Genomic DNA, 20,197 nt, shown 5'->3' on the forward strand with positions numbered 1-20,197 from the left:
GGGAAACTGTGGTTGTGTGTGTTCGTATTCATGAACGCCGTTGTATTTTTGCATTTGCACACGCGTGTGAGCGCTGTTCGCATTTTGCACATGTCTACGCACAGACTATTTCAAGGTGTATGTGTGCGTCCTTGTACGTGTGTGTGTGTTTGTGTGTGAACGGGAGAGAGACTGGGACTGCACTCTGCTCCTGATGTTTTATTAATACGTTGGTGACAACGAGGATGAAATATCTCCTGTCAGCCACGAGAGCCCGGGCTGCAGAAATTGCAATTTTCACTGCTGGTGCTGCAGCGTCCATCTTTGTATTTTAATTCACCCCACCTTCGTATAGAGGGGGCAGAGGAGGGATAGCATGTGTGTGTGTGTGTGTGTGTGTGTGTGTGTGTGCACGTGCTTGTGTAAATGTTGTTGTGCGTAGTGGGTTCGAAAGTCTTTCATCACTGGTTTATCTTTTCTCTATACTTGACTTTTGTTCGATGCCAAGGAAAAGCAAATAGCACAAATCGAACAGCATGTTTCACAGGAGAGTGAGAGAAGAAGGGGAGGGAGAGGGGTCAGAGCAGAAATACACAGAGAGAAAAATAAGCTCTCGAAGATCTCACACACTGCAAGGTCAGGACAATGTCTCAAAAGAAAGGATAAAATAAAATAAAAAAATCTCAAAAAGCAGCACGAAAAAACACACCTTTTTATCTCTTTTGTTATTGTCTGCCTTCAATCCCTCACAGCATCATATGTACCGTGTGTAAAAAATTAAATATATACCATTGCTTTGACTGAAAGCAGTCTGTTTTTATAAAGCAGATTATTTGTATTTTTATTAGTATATAATAATCACTATTATAATATACTGTAGCTTTTAAATTTACATCATAAATCGCCTGCGACTTTAAACAAAAATGTAGATTAAATACAGCAAGTTAGTGACCATTATCATGCACATATCTGGCAACACATTCAGGACTAAAAATAAACAACTTTATGAGTTTAACCTTAATTTGTTTGATACTGCTCGATAGGTTTTATATCACATTTTATACTAGCAAATTAAACTCCCCCATTTTCCTACAGGACAACAAAGAAAGGAGGACATGGCTCTGGTGAAAGTGGCCACAGATGCATCCAGTGCTTGATCATGACATTACTAAACCAGCACCCTAACTAACCTCTAGGGGGCAGTCTACCTGTAGCTTCATAGGACACCAGAGGAAAAGAGAGACAATGAACAGAGAGAGGGAAAGAGAGGGAGGAATGAGGGTGAAGAGTGGGTGAAGAAAGAGAAAAAGAGAGAGGAGAGGAGGGGTGATCATCTGGGCCTCATCAGTGTTTTTTTTTTCACTCCTTTCCCCTTTTAGTCGGTTAGATCTGTGGTGTGTGTGTGTGTGTGTGTGTGTGTGAGTGTGTGTGTGTGAGCGTGCATGCGTGCATACGGGGAATGTGTTTCCACACTGAGGACATTCCCAGACGAGCTCTCTCAATACATCAGCACAGCGTCTGCCCTCTGACTGACCCTGACAGTTACACACCACACGGGTGTGTGCATGCGTGCGTGTGCCATTGCGTGCGTTCGAGTGTGTTGGTGTGGATGTGCGCCATTGATCAAGTGAGTGAGACAGCGACTGCATGTGTTTGCATGTGAGTTGTCATGTGCAAGTGTGTGTGTGTTTGTAGGTGTGTGTGTGTGTGTGAGAGAAAAAGAGAGGGAGAGAGACACAGAGGAGAGGGTTCTGCAGCAGGGACTCTCTTAACCATCAACTTAATCGCTACCAGAGGACGCACAGAGCAAAAACTTTCGCAGTCACCTTCCACCGCCTTGCACACACACACACACACACACACACACACACACACACACAGGGAGTGGGTCAGGCTGTGGAGGGTGTGTGATTTTGGCAGCCTGGTGGGACTCTCTTTGATGTGGGTCGGTCGGAACATTAAAGCCGGCCGGTGAGCTCGAGCTAACCACAGACCCTGGGTCCGATTACCCTGCAACCAACACCAGCCTATATTTAACCGTTAGAGAGGAAGAATAATTAAGTGAGTCTTGATCAGGGATACAGCCAAATCAGCCTGGTTTTAGATTCAACTATTAATTGGAAGCCAGTGTAACCAATTAAGGCCCTGGATGAATAACTCTCTTGTTTGTCCAAAAAACCTCCTAAAATCTTTACACATTTTTAGTTTACACGACCTTAGAGGAAAACATGTTCTGAATTATTCCAGTACAAATTTAAGTACAAAAATATTTTACAACATCTTACTTAAAAACATCGCAGTCAAAAATACAAAAAAAAAAAAAAAAAACAGGCAGGAGAAAGATGTATAAAGAGAGATGTTTGGAAAGAAAAAATGGAGGAACAGACATATGGGAGATGGAGGCAATGGAGGATGTATTGAAAGTGTCAGTGCAGTGTGTTTGTGTGTGTGTGTGTGCCCTCTAGCTGTATAATGACCTGCTCTGAGACCACTCGCTCCCCTTCCCGTCTCCCCCTAAGGGCCCATAACCGCCATGCCGGGTCATTATGTGCCCGGTGGAGGACTCAGTCGTGGAGCACACGACGGTGGAGCGATGCAATGCAGAGAAACTGGACACGGAGCCTCCAAAATGGCTGAATTCATTAGCTGGGCCGAGCTGCCTCTAATTTGCTTCCTTAGGGCTAGGATGGTGCTCATTAAAGGGGTAAAGGAGTCAGAAAAAAAACACTTTTTTTTTTTTTTACATTATTGTTTATCTTAAATCATAGACACTATGAAAGCGGAGCATCAAGAGAAACAGTAATTGCTGCCAAAGAAAATATCATTAGAAATGCTCTAACTAGTAGAGTGAGAAACTACTATTGTACAGCTGTTAGGACTCTGCAGTTGTGCTATACGTGTAGGATTAATAACAAAGACTAGATATGGTATGTGTCCAGTGTATCTGTGGTAGTAACGCAGCCTTAATGTTTTGCGTAACACCCATGACTGCCATGTCTCCCCCACTTAGCCGTGATGTTGACGCTGATTTCTTCCTACAACTCTGGTCAGGTCCCCTGTGAGACCACGTGTGCATGTGTGTGTGCGTGCGCGAGGAACAGGGGGCCATGTGATGTCACATTCCTGCGCCGCGCGTGGCTCTAGTTTGGCCTCTAGGTTTTAAAGGGGAAAGCTTTGAAACATTACACCATCCCACACAGTCACAGCCACGCACACACGCACACACACACAGTCAAGGGCCAGTGGTAATACTGCCAGGGTAATAACCTTACAGACTTACTGATCTCCCTCCCTCCCGTTCTCTCACCCTCAAATCTTTATTTACCCTACTCTCTCTCTTTATCCCCCCCCCTCCTCCGCTCTTCTCGTTCTCCCTGTACCTTTCCCCCCCGAATTTCAGCGCGTTTAACAAGCATTTAGATCTTAACCAGATGTTGTTAATGTAGCATGTCTAAAATACTAAACATCAACCCAGCGGAGAGGGGCTACAGCTCCTGCACAGGGCCTGGGAATAACTGACACACACACACACACACCTGCACTCGCTCACACACACCTACGCACGCAAAAACCCTCCGCACATTCACTCCCACGCGGCGCTCAATGTATTTCATGCGCCGAGGTCCACAGCCCACATGCTAACATGTAAACACACACACACCAGCACAAGCAAACACACGTGTTTCCATCCACACGCTCTGATCCACCCACACACACCCACTTATTGCTTAAAACACATGAGAACTTATTACAGCAGCAGAAAAAAATGATATATAAATATATATATCTATTGTTTCAGGTTGACTCTGAGAGCCAGACAATAGGATTGTCACATTTAATACGCTCCTGGTGTGAATGTCAATAAGTTGAACTGACAGAATAAGCTGAAAAAATGACTTTTGTGTGAAAAACGCTTGTATCAGCAGCTCCAAATTTGCTTTGTTGTTGTCAATTACGACTTCCTGAGACACTTCATTGTATTTTCCTTCGCTCAAATTGCCCCTGCTCCGCTGTCTTGCAGGCGACTAACAAAACACCTATTACTCTTTTGAAAAAAAAAAGAAGAAAAAAATCATATGAATAAACATAGCCAAGATTAAAGGCTTGCATGTCTTGCTTGCTGCGCAGACAGAAACTGTTGTTTCGTGTTAAGAGGGGTTTCATTCTCAGTGCTGTGAGCACTGGGGAGGATGATGTTAATGATTCTTTAATAGCAAATACAAAAGGTTTTCACAGGACAAAAATATGGCTTCAAAAGGTTCAGTAGTGGAAAAAAAAAAACGGCGCAACACCTGGCCTTATACAATAGGCTAGCACACCTACTGTACACCTCCACACGTGTGCACACACACACAAACACCTGCATCTTACACAACAGCCATATTGCATTTCGGCTGTTTGAATCACCTTAGGCTGAGTAGGTGAATCGAGGAGGCGGCACGGCAAGCTTACTGAGGGATTTAGGAATAATTTGAAAAGAAGATTCCTCTCCTCTGTTTCACCCCCCCCCCCCCCCCCCCTCCCCCTCCATCCCTTTCTCTATTTTCTGTTTTTCCTGGTCTTTTATGATTCCTCGGTCCAATATTTATCTAGCCCCTGATTATAAACATCTGGCCAGTGGGGCAGTCTGCACAGCGGCAGCCGCAAAACACACACACACACACACACACACACACACACACACACACTCGGAGAGTCACACACATAGTGGAAATATCACACACGCTCGCCAACGTGACCCTGTCAGGTCCAGACCGGAGGATGGAGGGAGGGAGGAACAGAGAGAGAGGGAGAGAGTCGGACCAGACAGAGACAGAGAGAGAGAACTAGGAGCTGAGGGTTAATGGCCTTCCCATCTCTGTGATAAGAATTCATTCTGTTCTATTACCAGCACTTATCTACAGAGGCTGCTGTCTTTCCCCTCTCTCTCCCTCACACACACACACACACACACACACCTACACACACACGCACGCACAGCGAGGGTCCGAGATCGATAGATGAACCTAATGAAGAAAGCAGCTGTTTCTCGGCATACCTGCTCAACTCTATCAGCCCAACAAGATCTCCCTGCCGCATTCATCTGTCTATCTATCCATCCATTTATCTATCCACCTATCTATCCATCTGTCCATCTATTTTTATATCTTTTCACACAGCTATCCATCCATATGCCTATCTGCTCCTCCGCTGCCTCCATTTATCCCTCTATCTGTCCATCCATCACTACACTGGTAAACAAAGATACCAGCAGGATAGATATAGTTTCCAATTGACCAGACTGGTCCTTGTCATGTATTCAAGGTTTATTTATTTTCCGAGAACTAATGCGAGGCAGGAAATCAGGGAATCTAATAAAATGGCTGCCGTGGTTTAAGAGAATGGCTATGTGTGTATGCGTGTGTGTTTGGGTCTATGCTTAAAATAGGCCTGTGACGGGCAGTGGCCAAATGGATAATGCTTAAACAGATCTTTATCCTATTGGGCTACTGTCCCGTTTTTAGCTGCATAAAAACCATCTGCTTTCAGAGGCACCAAAAACAAGACTGTAATCCTGGATGGAAATCAAAGAAAAGATTTTGGTAGATAGAAACGCAGTTATAGGAGCACGAAAAGTTGCATTAGTTATCGGTGTAAATTTTTATCAACAAAAATTTGAGATTTCGGCACAACGGAAATGTGAATCCGTATTTTCAAGAACTACAAAAAACATTGTATGCAAGCTGCATTCAGTATAACTATATAAATCTTAGCCTGGATTACAATGTGTTTGTGTGATTTACACAAAGAATTATGACAAAAAAAAATTCCTATTCATTTTCTACGCTTTTCTATGACTACATTCCTTCTTGATGGCCACCACGGTTGAGTTTCGGACCACCACACAGCGGCCATTAGCGCATAACAATTTCATATACCGACAATAAGTCCATGTGACACATCTTTTTGCCATACAAGAGTTTGCAAAACAAAAATGTGTGCATCGTCAGGGCCTTATTATGTGCTGAGCTTAGGGGAGGACGGCAGGACTCTTCAACATAAGAAGAATAGAGTCACGGAAGAAAAAGAAAAATATCTTCAAGCCCAAATATTCATTAGGTTGCTCAGAATCATCTCCAAAAGGACCACATGGAACCTGTAATACATGGGCACATATGTTCACATGCAACACACACACACATGAATACACAGACCTGGGGCAACTGCCCCGGAGATGGTATTCGCAGACGGTTACAAATAAGGAGTGTTGGCTTTCCTCTGACTTTCTCAAAAACATGCAAAAAATGTCCATTTCATTACTGGCTAAACAATGTCATATGGGCCCCCACTGGCCCTAATAGAAGCAGACAAAGACAGAGCAGCACACATATGCTTCAAATAAATCAGATTACTGAGGGAGAGTGGGGGAGAGAAAGAGTGAGAGAAAGAGGGAAAGAAAGAGAGACACCGCCAGACACTTAGAGGATTGACAATATTCCCTTTTCTTGCTACCTCCACCCCTCCCTTTCTTCTTCCCTTCACTTTCTTTACCCCCCCCCCAGCGGGATCTGTTTTAGATTTGAGCCAGTGCTAGAGCCATATCTCTACCTTATCTCTGCTAGCCGTCAGAAAACAGAAAGCTCCATGTTTCCATGCATTAGACTCCCGGCCCCTGACACGCCACTTGAAAATCTCACAGCCCCTCAAAATGGTTGAGCAGGAAAATAAAACAGCAAAGATATCATTTAAATCAAATGAAACGCAGGTTACTGGGTTGCACTGATATCTTTTTTTTTTTTTTTTTTCTTGAAGTGCACTCTGATACAGTGTCATATCAAAGAAAATGTCAGCCGTGAAAATTATGGAAATGCATTTTGGCATTGTGACAACAAATGTCACCCAATATCCCCCAAAATGAGATCACTCTTTGACAACCACAAAGCGTCATTAACTGTATTTGAAAGGCCATCAGGATTTGAAGGGGCTGTGACATTTCCTTCCCCCTGACCACCTCTAGGGTATCGAACCCCATGAAGATATCCCGTCGTGTTTTTGGCTCCAATTATGCCAAAGCACTTCTCTGATGACTGTAAAGGGAAGTATTGATTCTCCTTAAAGTTGTAACAAAAAAAAAAAAGCGTAGACAGGGTAGGGAATATGTTAACAATTTGAAGAAAAAGGAAAAATCAATATTCAAATGACTCCTTATATTGATTTATAATTAAGTCTTAATTGCGGCTAAGGCTCGGACTTCCAAACTGCCGCGTGACGTTAGCCGGGAAAGAAGATAGGGGAACATTATTGATACACTTTAACAGTCGTGGTCGCCCAGACATTGATTCAGCCGTTTTGTGGTGCCTTTGGCATGCTCTGAGGATCTAAATGCACGTGCATTTGAGGCGCAGCACACACACACACACACACACACACACACACATATACTTGCTGGGAAAAGATGCACATACACCTGCATGCACAAACAAATACACACACCTAAGTGAACTAACACAGCATAATTAACCTTCATCCGGGAAAAGTCAGGGCTGCCTTATCTGCAAACTTGACTGTGCATGTGTGTGTGTGTGTGTGTGTGTGTGTACGTGTTGTAATTACACCATTAGGTGTGGAACTGATTGACTTCAGATGGGTTTTGTGGAGGTATTATTCCGGACAAAATAAGTGAGTGAAAGGAATGTGTGTGTGTGTGTGTGTGTGTGTGTATGTGTGAGAGAGTGTGAAAAGTATGCTTATTTAAGCTCACCTGCAGGTTTTTATGTCCCACTGCATTTATTTGTGATCCGACCGAGTATACCTTCATGTGCTCCAACTCATGTGGCAATGTGCGAGTGTGTGTTCAAATCTGTGTGTGTATTTGTCCCCACGGGCCTAATCAGGTATCAGATACCTTTTGTTTTGGGAGCTCATTGATGGATGAAATCTTTATCTGTGCTATTGATCAGGAGGGCGCGGGTCCTAAACTGTCTGTCTAGCTGCCTGCCTGCTCCAGCTCTAACAAGATTGCCAGGGCCGAGTATATCAGTTAACATTTAATCAATGGCAGCTTAAGACACTGGGGCTAAGGGAAAGAAGCCCACCGCTTCAGCCCCCTGCCCCAAACCATTACCCAGGATTGAATGGGAACTATATGTGTGTGTGTGTGTGTTGGGAGGGGGTTCCAGATGATTACAAGGGATTGGGTCTGGTTGATCACATGTCTTCAGGGGACAGAGGTGTGAGTATGTGTGCGTCAGTGTTTACAGGCATGCGAGCGCTGGCTTGTCGATACATGTTAATACGTCAAAAATGCCAGAGGGGGTGATGTGTGCTACGCTGCCCGCCGCCGCCGCCGCCGCTCTCAAGAAAATAGGAAAACTGAATGAAGTGACTGATGTGTTGGAAAAAAAAAATCGCCATTCAAATCAAGTGAAGGCTTCAAATTGAACACGCCTGTGTGGAAAAAAGGAAAACACACACACACACACACACACACACACACACACACTGCAGCGGAAAGATATGACATATCAGGCAAATGCGTGATTTCTTTTTTCTGCCTCGCTTGCAAAAAGCCCCCTGATGGTAAAATGCAAAAAAAGGAGAGTCAGCGAAAACAGAAATATGATCAGTTAGACTTTTTTTCTTGCTTTTTTTTTATTTCACCATCAGCTCATCTGACTGTAAATGAAACCCCATCAGATCTAAGAGGCAGATCCTTCGTCTCTCATCTCCAGTTTTTTTCTTTCATTTTCTTATTCACGCTATCGCTGGATCTCATCATCATCAAATCTCATTTTGAGTGAATTAAAGATGTACTTACAGTATTTGCCTATGCACTGCGCGCGCACGTGTGTGTGAGAGTGTGTGAGGCTCAGAATGAATGTGTCGGTGTGTATGCGTGCGTTTGTCAGGGGGTTGCTCTGACGGGGGAAGCCCCTCTCACGTCCCTGCCTTTCGTCCAAAGCCTGGGAGATTCCCACCACCAAAAATCAATGTGTGTGAGAGCATATGTGCGCCTGTGTGTGTGTGTCAAGGTTTTGTAAGACAAATCTCTCCAGCATGCGCCGCTTTAGTGCTATTGAACCAGGCTTCGATCACTCGGCCACTGTGAATAATGCAAGGGAGGCTACTGCTCACTTACAGCACAGGATGCTTGCATGTGTGTGTGTGCGTGTGTGTGTGTGACAGGATGGTCCTTTTTCCCTCTTGCAAATGCAACAGGGCAGTTCTTCGACGTTCCTCCACTTGGCCCTCTTAATCTTGTGTCAGATACAGGAACTCCCACATTGATACTGTCTCTTCGAGTGTGTGCGCCACATGTGTGTGTGTGCGTGCGCGCGAGTGTGTATGCTGGAGGCTCCTACAGTAGACGGGAAGAGCTTAACTCAAGCAGACAGCTCAGGCCTGCACTTTGACACACCCTGACTCATTACATACAGCCGGCACACAGTGGAATATTGTCATTAAAAAAGACAATTAGATATGAAGTCAAGGGAGCATCACTTACACACACATGGACACACACGCCTGCAAACACACAGCGCAGGAAATATAGGTGAACTCATCTTCATATCCCCAGGTATATGAAGCGGAGATATTAATAATCAGGATGTTACAGAGTAATTAAAATGATTCCGAATGATGAGTGTATGTGTGTGTGTGTGTGTGTGTGTGTGTGTTTCTGTTAATTAAGCTGAATGATTTGATATGACACAAACCGTAATGCTTTAATGGTGTCCTATACTTGATGTGGCTGGAGGGGACGACCGTTGATGGGGCTATAGGGAGCGACAGGGCGACACGAACACACGCACGAAAACAGATACAGCTGCTCGTCGGCCCTGCCTGAGAGGAGCATCTCCTTTTTCGACATAATTATCTGTGTCATCACTTATGAGGCAATTAAACAAACATCAGTTCCTATTTCCTCTCCCTCAGTCTCTCCTCTTCCTCGTCTCCTTCTCTCCTGCCATCTGCGCTCCCATCTCCTCTCCTCTCCTCTCCTCTCCGCCTGCTCCTCTTCCTCCCCTCCTGTGTGACTCCAGACAAGGTTTCAATTTCAGCATGCTGATTGTCTCATTGCCGACTCTATGCATGTCTAACACTTACTGGCACTCTGGGGACCGGCAATACACACCATAGAATGCCTATTACACTCCCACACGTTTCTGGTGAGTGTGTGTTTGTATGTACGTGTGTGTGTGTGTGTGTGTGTGTGTGTGTGTGTGCAAGAGGTGATGAGGGTGTAAAATGCCTATTACGCTGAGAGTCTGGTCTCTCTTACACTGGAGAGAATTCTCCGGCGCCTAAAGAGCAGAAAATTGCAACGCTCCTCTTCCTCACTCCCCATTAACCTGCTTTTGAAACAAAGGCCTGACCAAGGTGTGTGTGTGTGTGTGTGTGTGTGTGTGTGTGTGTGTGTCCTTGCCCATTAGCCCTATGTGCCATCATGGGTAAAGCACCTTGTGGGCCCAACCAAGCAGAAACACCAGCGTCGTCTGCATATACCTCACGTCCTCTTTGTTTTCGGTTTCTTTAACCGCCTTGTGCCGGCTACCTTTTTTACATAACAACACCTTCTGTTCGCCATGTTTTTGTCTCCCTATTCACCTAAATTTAGTCAAATGTATATTTTTATGCCCCTAAATGAACTTGCCATTTCTTCCTCCCATCCTTCACAGAAAACAGCAAAGGGAGATGGCATCTTACGAGGAGCTCGGATATGACTAAAGCAGCAGGCATATTTGTCTAATTTGCACAAAGACATCCACATCAAAGCACAAATCAAGACCCAGGCTCATTCAATGGATTTTTTATCAGTCTATCCATTTCCCGTTCTTTTTTTTTCTTTTTTCCCAGCATCCTTTTCCCCCCTCTCTCTCTCTGTCACATTCCTCTTTCTCTCTCTATTTTCAGAGTGTTATTAGGACATGATAAAAGCGAATGGGATGTCATGACATGAGACCCCCTGTTAGCATTAGGAGGTGGGAGAGAGAACGAACGGGAGAACGAGAGTGGGGGGGGTGGGAATGGAGAGAAAAAGATGAAAGAGATTTGTCTGGAAATTATTGCTCACAAGGCATTGATTCTCTGCTTTAATCTCACACAGTGTGCTCAAAATTTCCTATTAGGGAGATGAAGAAAAGGAGAGAGAGAGGGAGATGGGTCTTATTCACATAGGTGGGGAGGTGAAACTTGGCATGTCTCTCAGTGTTTCTTTGGGCATACCATTTCCCCCTATTCTGGAACGAATGTCCGGAATCTTTATTCTTTGTTACATGTGCTGCCTTGCTTTAAGGCCATTAGTCTGCTGTAAGTAAACACTGGAGAGGAAAAGCCATTGCTACTGAACCGCTGGAGGGTCATATAGACACGCACACGCACACACGACAAGCCACTGACAGCTGCTATAGCTGCAAAGCTTCCTCCGGTTAGCGACGATTAGCCTTTGCTATAGGTAATCAATAGCTGCTATCAATTCCATACCTCCCACTGATGGATGAGGGAAAGGAAACAGAGAGGAGAGTGAGGAAGAAGGGAGCAATTGAAGGAGAGAATTTGTTGCTGCTGCTGCAACGAGCGGCAGAAATTCTACCTGACAATGCTACCTCCTAAAGTGAAGTTCCTGCTCTCCGCTTTGTGTGAGTGTGTGTGCATACAGGCTGCCTTAAATGTCCATCTGTGAATTGTATCATCGCGGTCTGAGATTAGTGGCTGCTTGGACCCAGTGAGCGTATTGCCTGGTTACCGCGGCTCCAGCTCCACACAACCCTCCTCCCATCACCAGATTGTTTGTCTTAATGCTGTGTGACATGGCCTATTGTTTTGTCCATCTGTGGTTAAGAGTCAATGGACAGAGGGTGTATGAGGGGATCGGGGAGAGAGAAGAATGGAGGTGAGGGAGATGAAAATAAAGAAGAGCAGGGGTGGAAAGGGAGGGAGGGGGGGAGAGAGAAAAAGATGAAGGCAGGAAAAAAGGGAAAGAAACAAGATGGGGACAAGAGCTGAGAGGTGAAAAAATATTGAAAGAGAAAGGTCAGAGAGAAGGAAAAACATGCAATAACCCTGTGATTTCAATATGGTCCTCGGACTTTACATTCACCACTTCCTTTTCCAGGACCTTTCAGAGGCTTTCAGCTCCATATGGAGTGGAGCCTAAAGCTCTTTGTGATATCACCGATGTGAAAGACGTCCTGGCCCTGTGACGCCAGTCCCCTCTTCAAAGGGTTAAGTCATATTTATTATGCGTCCTCATAGCCCCACGGCTTTGTATTGTAAATAAGACTAATGTGGCATTGGTCAGGTATGCTAATTCAGATAATCAGCGCAATTTCTGCAAATTATAACTGTCAGTGTGGTGGGCACAGAACCTTGGCGGAAAACATGAGGGAACAATTTAGCCTGGGTAATACCCCTCCACCAAAGAGCTGCTCAACTCAAAGAAAAACAATCGGCCTGAGCCCATACCGCCCCGACACACCATTTCAAAAATAGTTTATGGTGAACGAGGCTCATTTTTTTCTGAGGCACAAGTCAGCCTGCTGCCCTTTTTTTTTCCTATGTGCACACACAGACCGCAAAGTAATTATAATTCGCTTGGATGGAATTATTCAAAAAATGACCACATCTTTTACTCCCTCAGCCATAGAGAATATGGTTTTGGGAAATTTGGGGTAAATTGCTACTTGCCGAAAATATAATAATATACATATATGAATGTGCCTTATTTTGATTTGACAAATGATTTAAAATGCAGTGCATTGTCTCCAGCTAATTGTACAGCAATAAAAAACTACATACTTCAGAGAAATCCCCTTGGGTAACATCACATCACTCTCATCAGAATAGTTCTCCCAGGGAACTGCATTTTACTCATGTTGGGCACACAGAATAACATTCCAAGTTTTTATTGTGCGAGGAATGGATCCCGCCTGACTGAAATCTGTGGACTTTACCTTTTATGTAAGTAACTTCCTGTTCCACAGTAAATGAGGAAGAAAAGGTCAGGAATAATTTATTAACAGTAGGCAATCAGCTGTTTGTAAGCAAATCAATATGCAATATAATTGGCTGCCTTAACCTATTAAACGTCTAATCTAAACATGGATATCTCCTGGGTGACTACATCAGGGGGGTGGCACATGCAGCAGAGGCAAGGAGTAACTAAAAAAGGACAAAACAGTCGTCTGATGAGCCAGTCAGCTGCTCTCACCTACTGCACTCTGACTTGAAAAAGAAAATGGCCACCGCTGCGCTAACTCTAGCGGTTAGCTAGATCTGGGTGTGTGTTGCATCCTTTCTCTCGCTGCTCCGGCCATCCGTGAATGTTTATGTAATGGCCACAAATTACTGAGACAAACCCTGGAAATAGACTTCTGTCTGAGGAGAGACCTCCTTAAAAAAAAAAAAAAAAGAAGACAACCGCTGGAATGGCGAAACCACCCCCACTACCCAGAGGAAAAAAAAAGCATAAGATGAAGGAGTGAAGGAGTGAAAGTGAGGGAGGAGGGAAAACCTAATACCTCAAAAGATGCCTTGGTGTCATCACATTGAAATGCTCTTTGGGGAAACAGCAAAGCCCTTTTCCCACATCGAAAATTGAATGATCGTTTTTTTTGGGTGCTTTGACTCAGTTCAGACGCGTACAGTTTGGGTCGGGTAAATTTGGGAAGGAGGAATGTCGGTGCACTTGGAAACAAGCAAGATGGCACATTTGCTCTCTGCCCATGCTCCATCACTTCCTGCTGGACGCACAGGCACATATAAGGATAATAAGTGTCCATTAGGCTCCGTTTTTAGCCTACAGCTGCTATCTAAATGCTTAGCACAGCTACACTAATTTGACTAGGACCAAAAATGACCCAGAGCCTTATCACTCAGAGAAAACAAAAGGGCTCTGGATATGCACACACTCACATATACACACACATAAACCCACACGATAAAAGTGTTGTCGGTCTCTCTAAGTCAGAAGAGGTCTTTTGTTTAAAAGGGGGACTCAGACAAAGAGGGTCCTCTCCCTCCCTCTTTAATGCATGTTGGGTTGGGTGGGGGGGGGGGGGGCATAGAGGGATGGAGATGTGTGGGTGGTGGGGTGGTGGAGGGATGGATGACAGGCCAGGCTCTCAGAAATAATTACCTCCATAAGATCCCATCTCCCTTTCCTTTTTGTGAGGGACAGAAGGAACGAAAGGGGGAAAAAAAATGACAGAAAGTAAAGTATGCAGAAAAGGCCCTGTTGTTTCTGCTTGGTCTGGCTTATGAGGAGCTTTACACATGATGGAGCACGGGGCTAATGGGCGAGGATACACGTACAAAAAACACTCATGCGCACATACACACACCTCCTCACAGCTTTTTTTACGGCTAAACAAATGGTCAAATGGTTGCGATAGAGGACAGAAGAAGAAGAAGTCAGAGGGGGAAAATCCCTGTGACATCTAAACTTCAGAGGCTGTTAATGCTTCCAAAAATCCAGATAAACAAATTATTCAAATCATAAAACCGACAATGGAATACCCGTGACTGGCAATCTGTCATATTTTTCACTTATTTATTTGACTTTTACTAAACAGCTCTATTCAGGGTGGAACTGCATTATAGAGAAGAAGAAATCTAATTCTCTAACAACTCTTGGACGACCCTCAAAGCAAAACGGCCTCCAAGTCCTCCATGTTGAGAGGCAATTCATTTATACATGCTCTTCTGATGCACACTGGCATTTTTTTTTTTTAATAAACTCAGTTTTCTGTAGCACTGCTAATTGTACACAGAGACCAAAGATTTATCTCAGCAATGCGGGCAACAGTGAGCTTTTTGTCTTTGTAGGACACAGCTGAAAGATCATGGAGGAAAAAGAAAAAAAAGTTTTTGCCGTACAGTCAGTGAGAACTGACTAGATAAGCACACACACACACTTTAGTCTGACTTCACAACGGTGTTTACCTAGTGTAAAGGATGAGACGACTGGGCCCAGGTTCGGGGAATTACAGACTCAAAAGGATAACAAAGAGTGAAAGGTTCTCAAATAAACATGCACCAGCAAACACATGTATTGACATGCACACAATGCAGTCCAGCCGAAGTGTTCCTTGTACACTCCTGTCTTTGTTCAAAACACCTATACCCTTGCGGTGCGTCTCTGCAGCACTGTATCCTTAATTAGGCCATAAAATCAGCATCAAAATTGTTTAATGAAAGCCATTCACATGTACATAAAGTCCAGAGCATTAGAACTCTTATTCCCAAATGGGCCTATAATTATCTGGCTCAGTGCCAGGTCCCAGGCTTTAAGAGAAAGATACCGGTCAGCACTTAAATTAATCTTTTTCATACCAGTCTCTAATGAACAGAAAGTGCTCGAGTCAGGAGTTGTAGCCCCAGAAAACTAACAGCACGCATACACATGCACGTACACACAAACAGAGGGTCCTTAAACCGAACGCTGGCTGGAAATGTTGCCTACTATAGAGGCTTTTCCATCGGTGAAAACATTCACATCATCTATCACTATGGGAGCTCACAGCAGCTATAACATACATTTTCCTCCATGTAACATAACCTGGTGTAGCATGGCATGCTTGCAAAAAGCACACAGAGCTCAAACATGTACAAAATGTACCAAAAAAAGGCAACAAAACTTGACAGAACAAAAATACACCCCTGATTCATTGCATTAACTTTCATTGTTTGATCTTTGGTTGAAACACTCTTACTCTCACTCCCCCCCCTGTCTGCCTACACCTGCCAAACGTGTACGGCCTACAAGGAAATACCTTTGAAACGTTTACCACGTACCCTGTGAAAGAATACTGTTGTTCACTAAAAATTATATAGAGTGGGCAAAAGGAGGGCATCCAAAAAAGTGGCTTAGCATTTTGGACCCTGCCAGCGTCCGCTTAAGCTTTGCACTAGCTTCCTCATGGAAATTCACCATGTGGCATCAAAGCCAAGGTATAAAACCAGGGCCCGAGCAACAAATATGGTGTGTTTTAAGAGTGGAACATTTGAAATAGGTGCAGCGGGCGAATATTGCTTTTGACAGGTTTAAAACCTGGTTGCGCTCACTGGTTTGAGATGTAAAAAAGAAAGAGAGGCTTGAAGCCGGGCTTGTGTTATAGATGAAAAAACGGACAGGAGCAGGGGAGAGTGGGAGACGGAATAAGCAGGACAAAAAAGGAGAGAGAAAGAGAGAGACAAAAAGAGAGCAGGAGAAAGGGGGGGGGGGGTAATGTTAAAATGTACGGTAATGATTTATCTAAGCATGCTTTTCTGCTGCACCCCAAATCTCACCGAAACTTTGATCCATGTGTAATTAAAACCAAACGCACGCTGGCTACAGTCTCCATTTCAGGATTGGGAGCTCTTCTTCTGTTCATGTGTGTGTGTGTGTGTGTGTGTGTGTGTGTGTGTGTGTGTGTGTGTGGTGGGATTCACATATGTTTCTAAGCGCTGGGCCTCCATCTGTTTTGGGAGTACATGTACAGTATAAACAGGACACTTTGGGGAGCACACACACACACACAGATGGATGTATGGACTAATGCTATTCTGGAATGCTATTCAAAACGTGTTAGCCCCCCTCCTCCTCCTCCTCCTCGCCCCCATTCCATCCCACCCGCTCCTTCAGGTCAAGCAAAGCAAAAACAAGTTAAGCGCTCATTTTCTCCCGGCAGCATTAACATAGGGATGACTAAATAATGGACCCTGACTCTTGGTCTTCTGGTTTAAATTACAGCGCAGCCCCCTCCCCCTTACACCCTGCAACCCCTCACCAACCATCCAACCCCCACTCAAAGAAAAACGATTAATCTTTTTTTTTTTTTTTTTTTTTTGTCTCTCTGAATGTTTTACAGTTCTGTTACACTTATTAGCTGCTGGCAGGACGGAGAGTCTTAAATGAAAGCCAAATTGCTTTGGTCATGAGAAAGGAAATGAAAGCTCACTCCAGGGAGAGACTGTGTAGCCGTAGCATACGAGTGTGTGTGCGTGTGTGAGTGTGTGTGTGTGTGTGTGAGTAACGTATGTGTGTGTGTGTGACTAACGTATGTGTGTACAGGCCTTTTTCACTATGAGATACTCCCAAGGTGAAATTTCATAAGCTGACTGCTTGCCTGCCTGGGATGTCCCTGTGCACGGGACAGTGTGTGTGTGTGTGTGTGTGTGTGTGTGTGTGTTGCACATATAAGCGCGGCAGCCTAATAGGAACAGTATGCTCATTTTGGAGAGATTAGGAAGAATGGACGGGTCTGTATCGAGAGACGTGATCTGGATATGAAGGCCAAAGGAGGGAGGGAGGGAGGTTTGACAGAATAAAGAGGGAGTGGTGCAAGAAAACAGAAAAAGAGATGGGAGGAGTGCAGGGAGCGAGGAAAGATAGATCTGACTTCAAACGAAGAAAACTGACCACCACAACTGGGATCAGCATTTCACTAAAATTCAAAAAACACAAGCAAACAGGAACAAAAAAGTCTTGTGTGTGTGTGTGTGTGTGTGTGTGTGTGTTGAAAAAAGTCAGGTGACAGAAAAGGATATGACACAGGAAACGCGTACACCACCTCAACATAAGCCATAGAAATAACAAAAACTCAAGTCACAACTTAAGCAAACAGACAAGAGTGGGTTAAAGAAGCGCAGACCTTGGCTGGAGGAGCACTCCTTGACGTGGAACAGCTCGTGGAAGCTCAGTCCATCCTCGTCCCCTCCCAGGCCTTGCTGGTGCAGCTGGAGTTTCCTCAGTCCTTCGTTCTGCTGGTGGCGAGCCGAGCGGGCGTGCTGCACCAGGTTGAGGCGGGCCTTGGTGGAGTAGTCGCACAGCGTGCAGTAGTAGACGCACGACTCCGGGCCGTACGCACTGTCCTGCTTCTGCAAGTGCTGTGGAACAGAAGGAGAGGAGAGCGCAGATGTTAGGTGGTGTTTTACAGCGTCCTGTGGTCGATTCAAGGAGTTATTGTTCTCACAGCTACATTTGTTTCCTTGGAGCGTTTTCATTAGAGTGGTGTTTTTAATAATTGTGAGATTACTAAGTTATTTGAGCAAATTAAATGCAACAAGTGACGCTTGTCTGCAAAATCATGTTCTCAGTCTTTAGTACTTTAAGGCTATAAAAGCCTTTCCTTCTACCCTGCTTCCAGTTTGGTTCCAAAATTCCAACGCCCAGAAGTCCCAGTTGCCTTCACATCAAACAAGCACAAAGTCAATGGGTAGAAAAAATTTGCTTGGCCCATTATTTCCTACAGTATGCTCCTCACTCTTTAAACTGTGATTCCAGTCGTTGGTATTACATATTATGTATCACAGGCTGTTCTCATACACTGCTCATACCTATAAAAAGTAGTGCTCCAAACTTTGTGTATAACCATGTAATAATAAGCCAGTAATTCATGTTTGCGATCACGTGACTAATACGACAGGAGAAAAGAAGGAAACAGTCTGCGTATGGGGAGGCAGGTTGGGGTGGTGGATGGGTAACAAAACACAGAACTTTCCCCAGGAGACCGGTGCTCAAAACCACGTGAAACCAAGTGAACTTTGAATCACTTCAACGTACGTTGTTGCCATGTTTCTTTTCCTAAACCTAACCTATGTAACTGTACGTAACTGTATATAAGACATAACCTCATTCATGGGGCGCTAATTCGTTAGAAATGATACGAACCATTGTATGAAGATACGCTGAATTTCATTTAACATTTTACTACAGTGTCACATTAGTATTCGTGGTGTAGTAGCAGGCTAGGTTACAAAAATATATGCTCCAGAACAATGATTAAATCCTATGGACAAAGACAATTTCGTTTAACTTCTCTTTATGTAGTAAAGAAAAAGTGTTTATACGGGTTCCCTGTAAGACTCCTGGGAAAATACAGACTTAATTTATGGCACATAGGAAGTGTGTAAACCATTGTTTAGGAAGAGGATATTGCTTTTGTTTCCCCTGATAGCTATCGGCAGCTAACTCCAGGTACCACATAGCATCAATGTAAGTTCTTTGCCGTTACTATCGAAAATGGTGACAGTGTAAAAACCAAGTAACTTCGGAAACTGTGGCAGTTGCTGGACTCTGAGGGAAACAGAAAGGCTGTCTTTGAAACAGCAACGCAATCATAACACCAGAGTTTGAAAAGTCACTGTTTCCACTTAAATACCGTCAAATAGTGATAATACTATCAACGCAATAACTGTCAGAGCTCTGAGTAATTGTGCTTATATTCAGACATTACACATCCCAAATGAACTGGATATGTTTTAGGTGACATAAAGATTAACAACACACAAAAAGTCAGATAAAGGGTTGAGTTCAGAGCACTGTTTTGGTCTTTAACATGCACATTGTCCAGCTCTCCTCATTGTTGGCAGCTGCAGGGGTTTCTCATTCAACGTGTGCTGTCAGTTGCAAGCCCTTAATTTCCAGTTGCCTCTTTAATGGCATTGCAGCCATGCAAAGCTACCCCCTACCTCGCCATGTGCGCGTGCACCGACACATACACACGCATGCACGTAAGCAAGCACAGCCCCCATCCCACCTTGCCCTACTCCCATACACCCAGTCAAGCCAAGCATATCAAGTGTGCCTCTGTTGTTGCTGCCGGGCTAATGAACAATGCACAAAAACAAAAGAGCAGGCCAAGCTTTTATTATCTGATCCTCTGTGGAAGGGAGGGGAGGGAGAGATAGAGAGAAAGACCCAGAGAGAGGAAAAGAGAGCAAGGCAGAGAGACAGAGACACAGAGGTGGCTCACGTAGGTTAGTTTGTGCTTTGTTAAGATTTATTCAGACAGCCATGTGAGAAACAGGTGCAGGCTTCTATGCATGAATTAATACACATAATGGCGTGTGTGTGTGTGTAGGTGTGTGTGTTTGCGTGCTAACCCTACTCTGTCTCTCATGGCTCCTATAGGAAGATGTTTCATTCTAGAGGTACATGAAAAGTTAGCAAGGTAATATTTCCTCCTGAGCGTTGTTGCATCAGGTTATATGGAGCAAGAAGAGAGAGATTGGAAAAATGTGTGTGTGGGAGGAGTGTGTGTGGTGTTTTGGAGGGGTGGTGGGGGCACAGTTAGCTGCAGGTGTGTGAGTTCTAACCCCCCCTCCCCTCCTCTTCCCTCTTCCTCCTTTGACAAACAGGGATTAGCAACATAGCTACAGCCGCTAACACATCTTTTCTCTCTGTCTCTCCCTCTTTCTTTCTTTTGTAGGAAATCTTACGAGGTTTTTCTCACGAGACGGTGGGACGTCCCCT

At 44.4% G+C, this 20,197-nt stretch overlaps 1 protein-coding gene across 3 annotated transcripts in view; it reads right to left on the reverse strand.

The window, feature by feature from the left end:
• The window catches only part of zfhx4 (zinc finger homeobox 4), an 84,412-nt gene that overhangs the window by 18,677 nt on the left and 45,538 nt on the right, over window positions 1-20,197 (reverse strand). For all 3 annotated transcript variants that reach the window (XM_033639043.2, XM_033639040.2, XM_033639041.2), the window contains exon 6: window positions 17,595-17,829. In XM_033639043.2, the coding sequence (XP_033494934.2) occupies window positions 17,595-17,829 (235 nt within the window). The remainder of the gene's footprint in view (window positions 1-17,594; window positions 17,830-20,197) is intronic.

Source organism: Epinephelus lanceolatus, chromosome 20 (assembly GCF_041903045.1).
Source record: "Epinephelus lanceolatus isolate andai-2023 chromosome 20, ASM4190304v1, whole genome shotgun sequence".
NCBI classification, from domain to species: Eukaryota; Metazoa; Chordata; class Actinopteri; order Perciformes; family Serranidae; genus Epinephelus; species Epinephelus lanceolatus.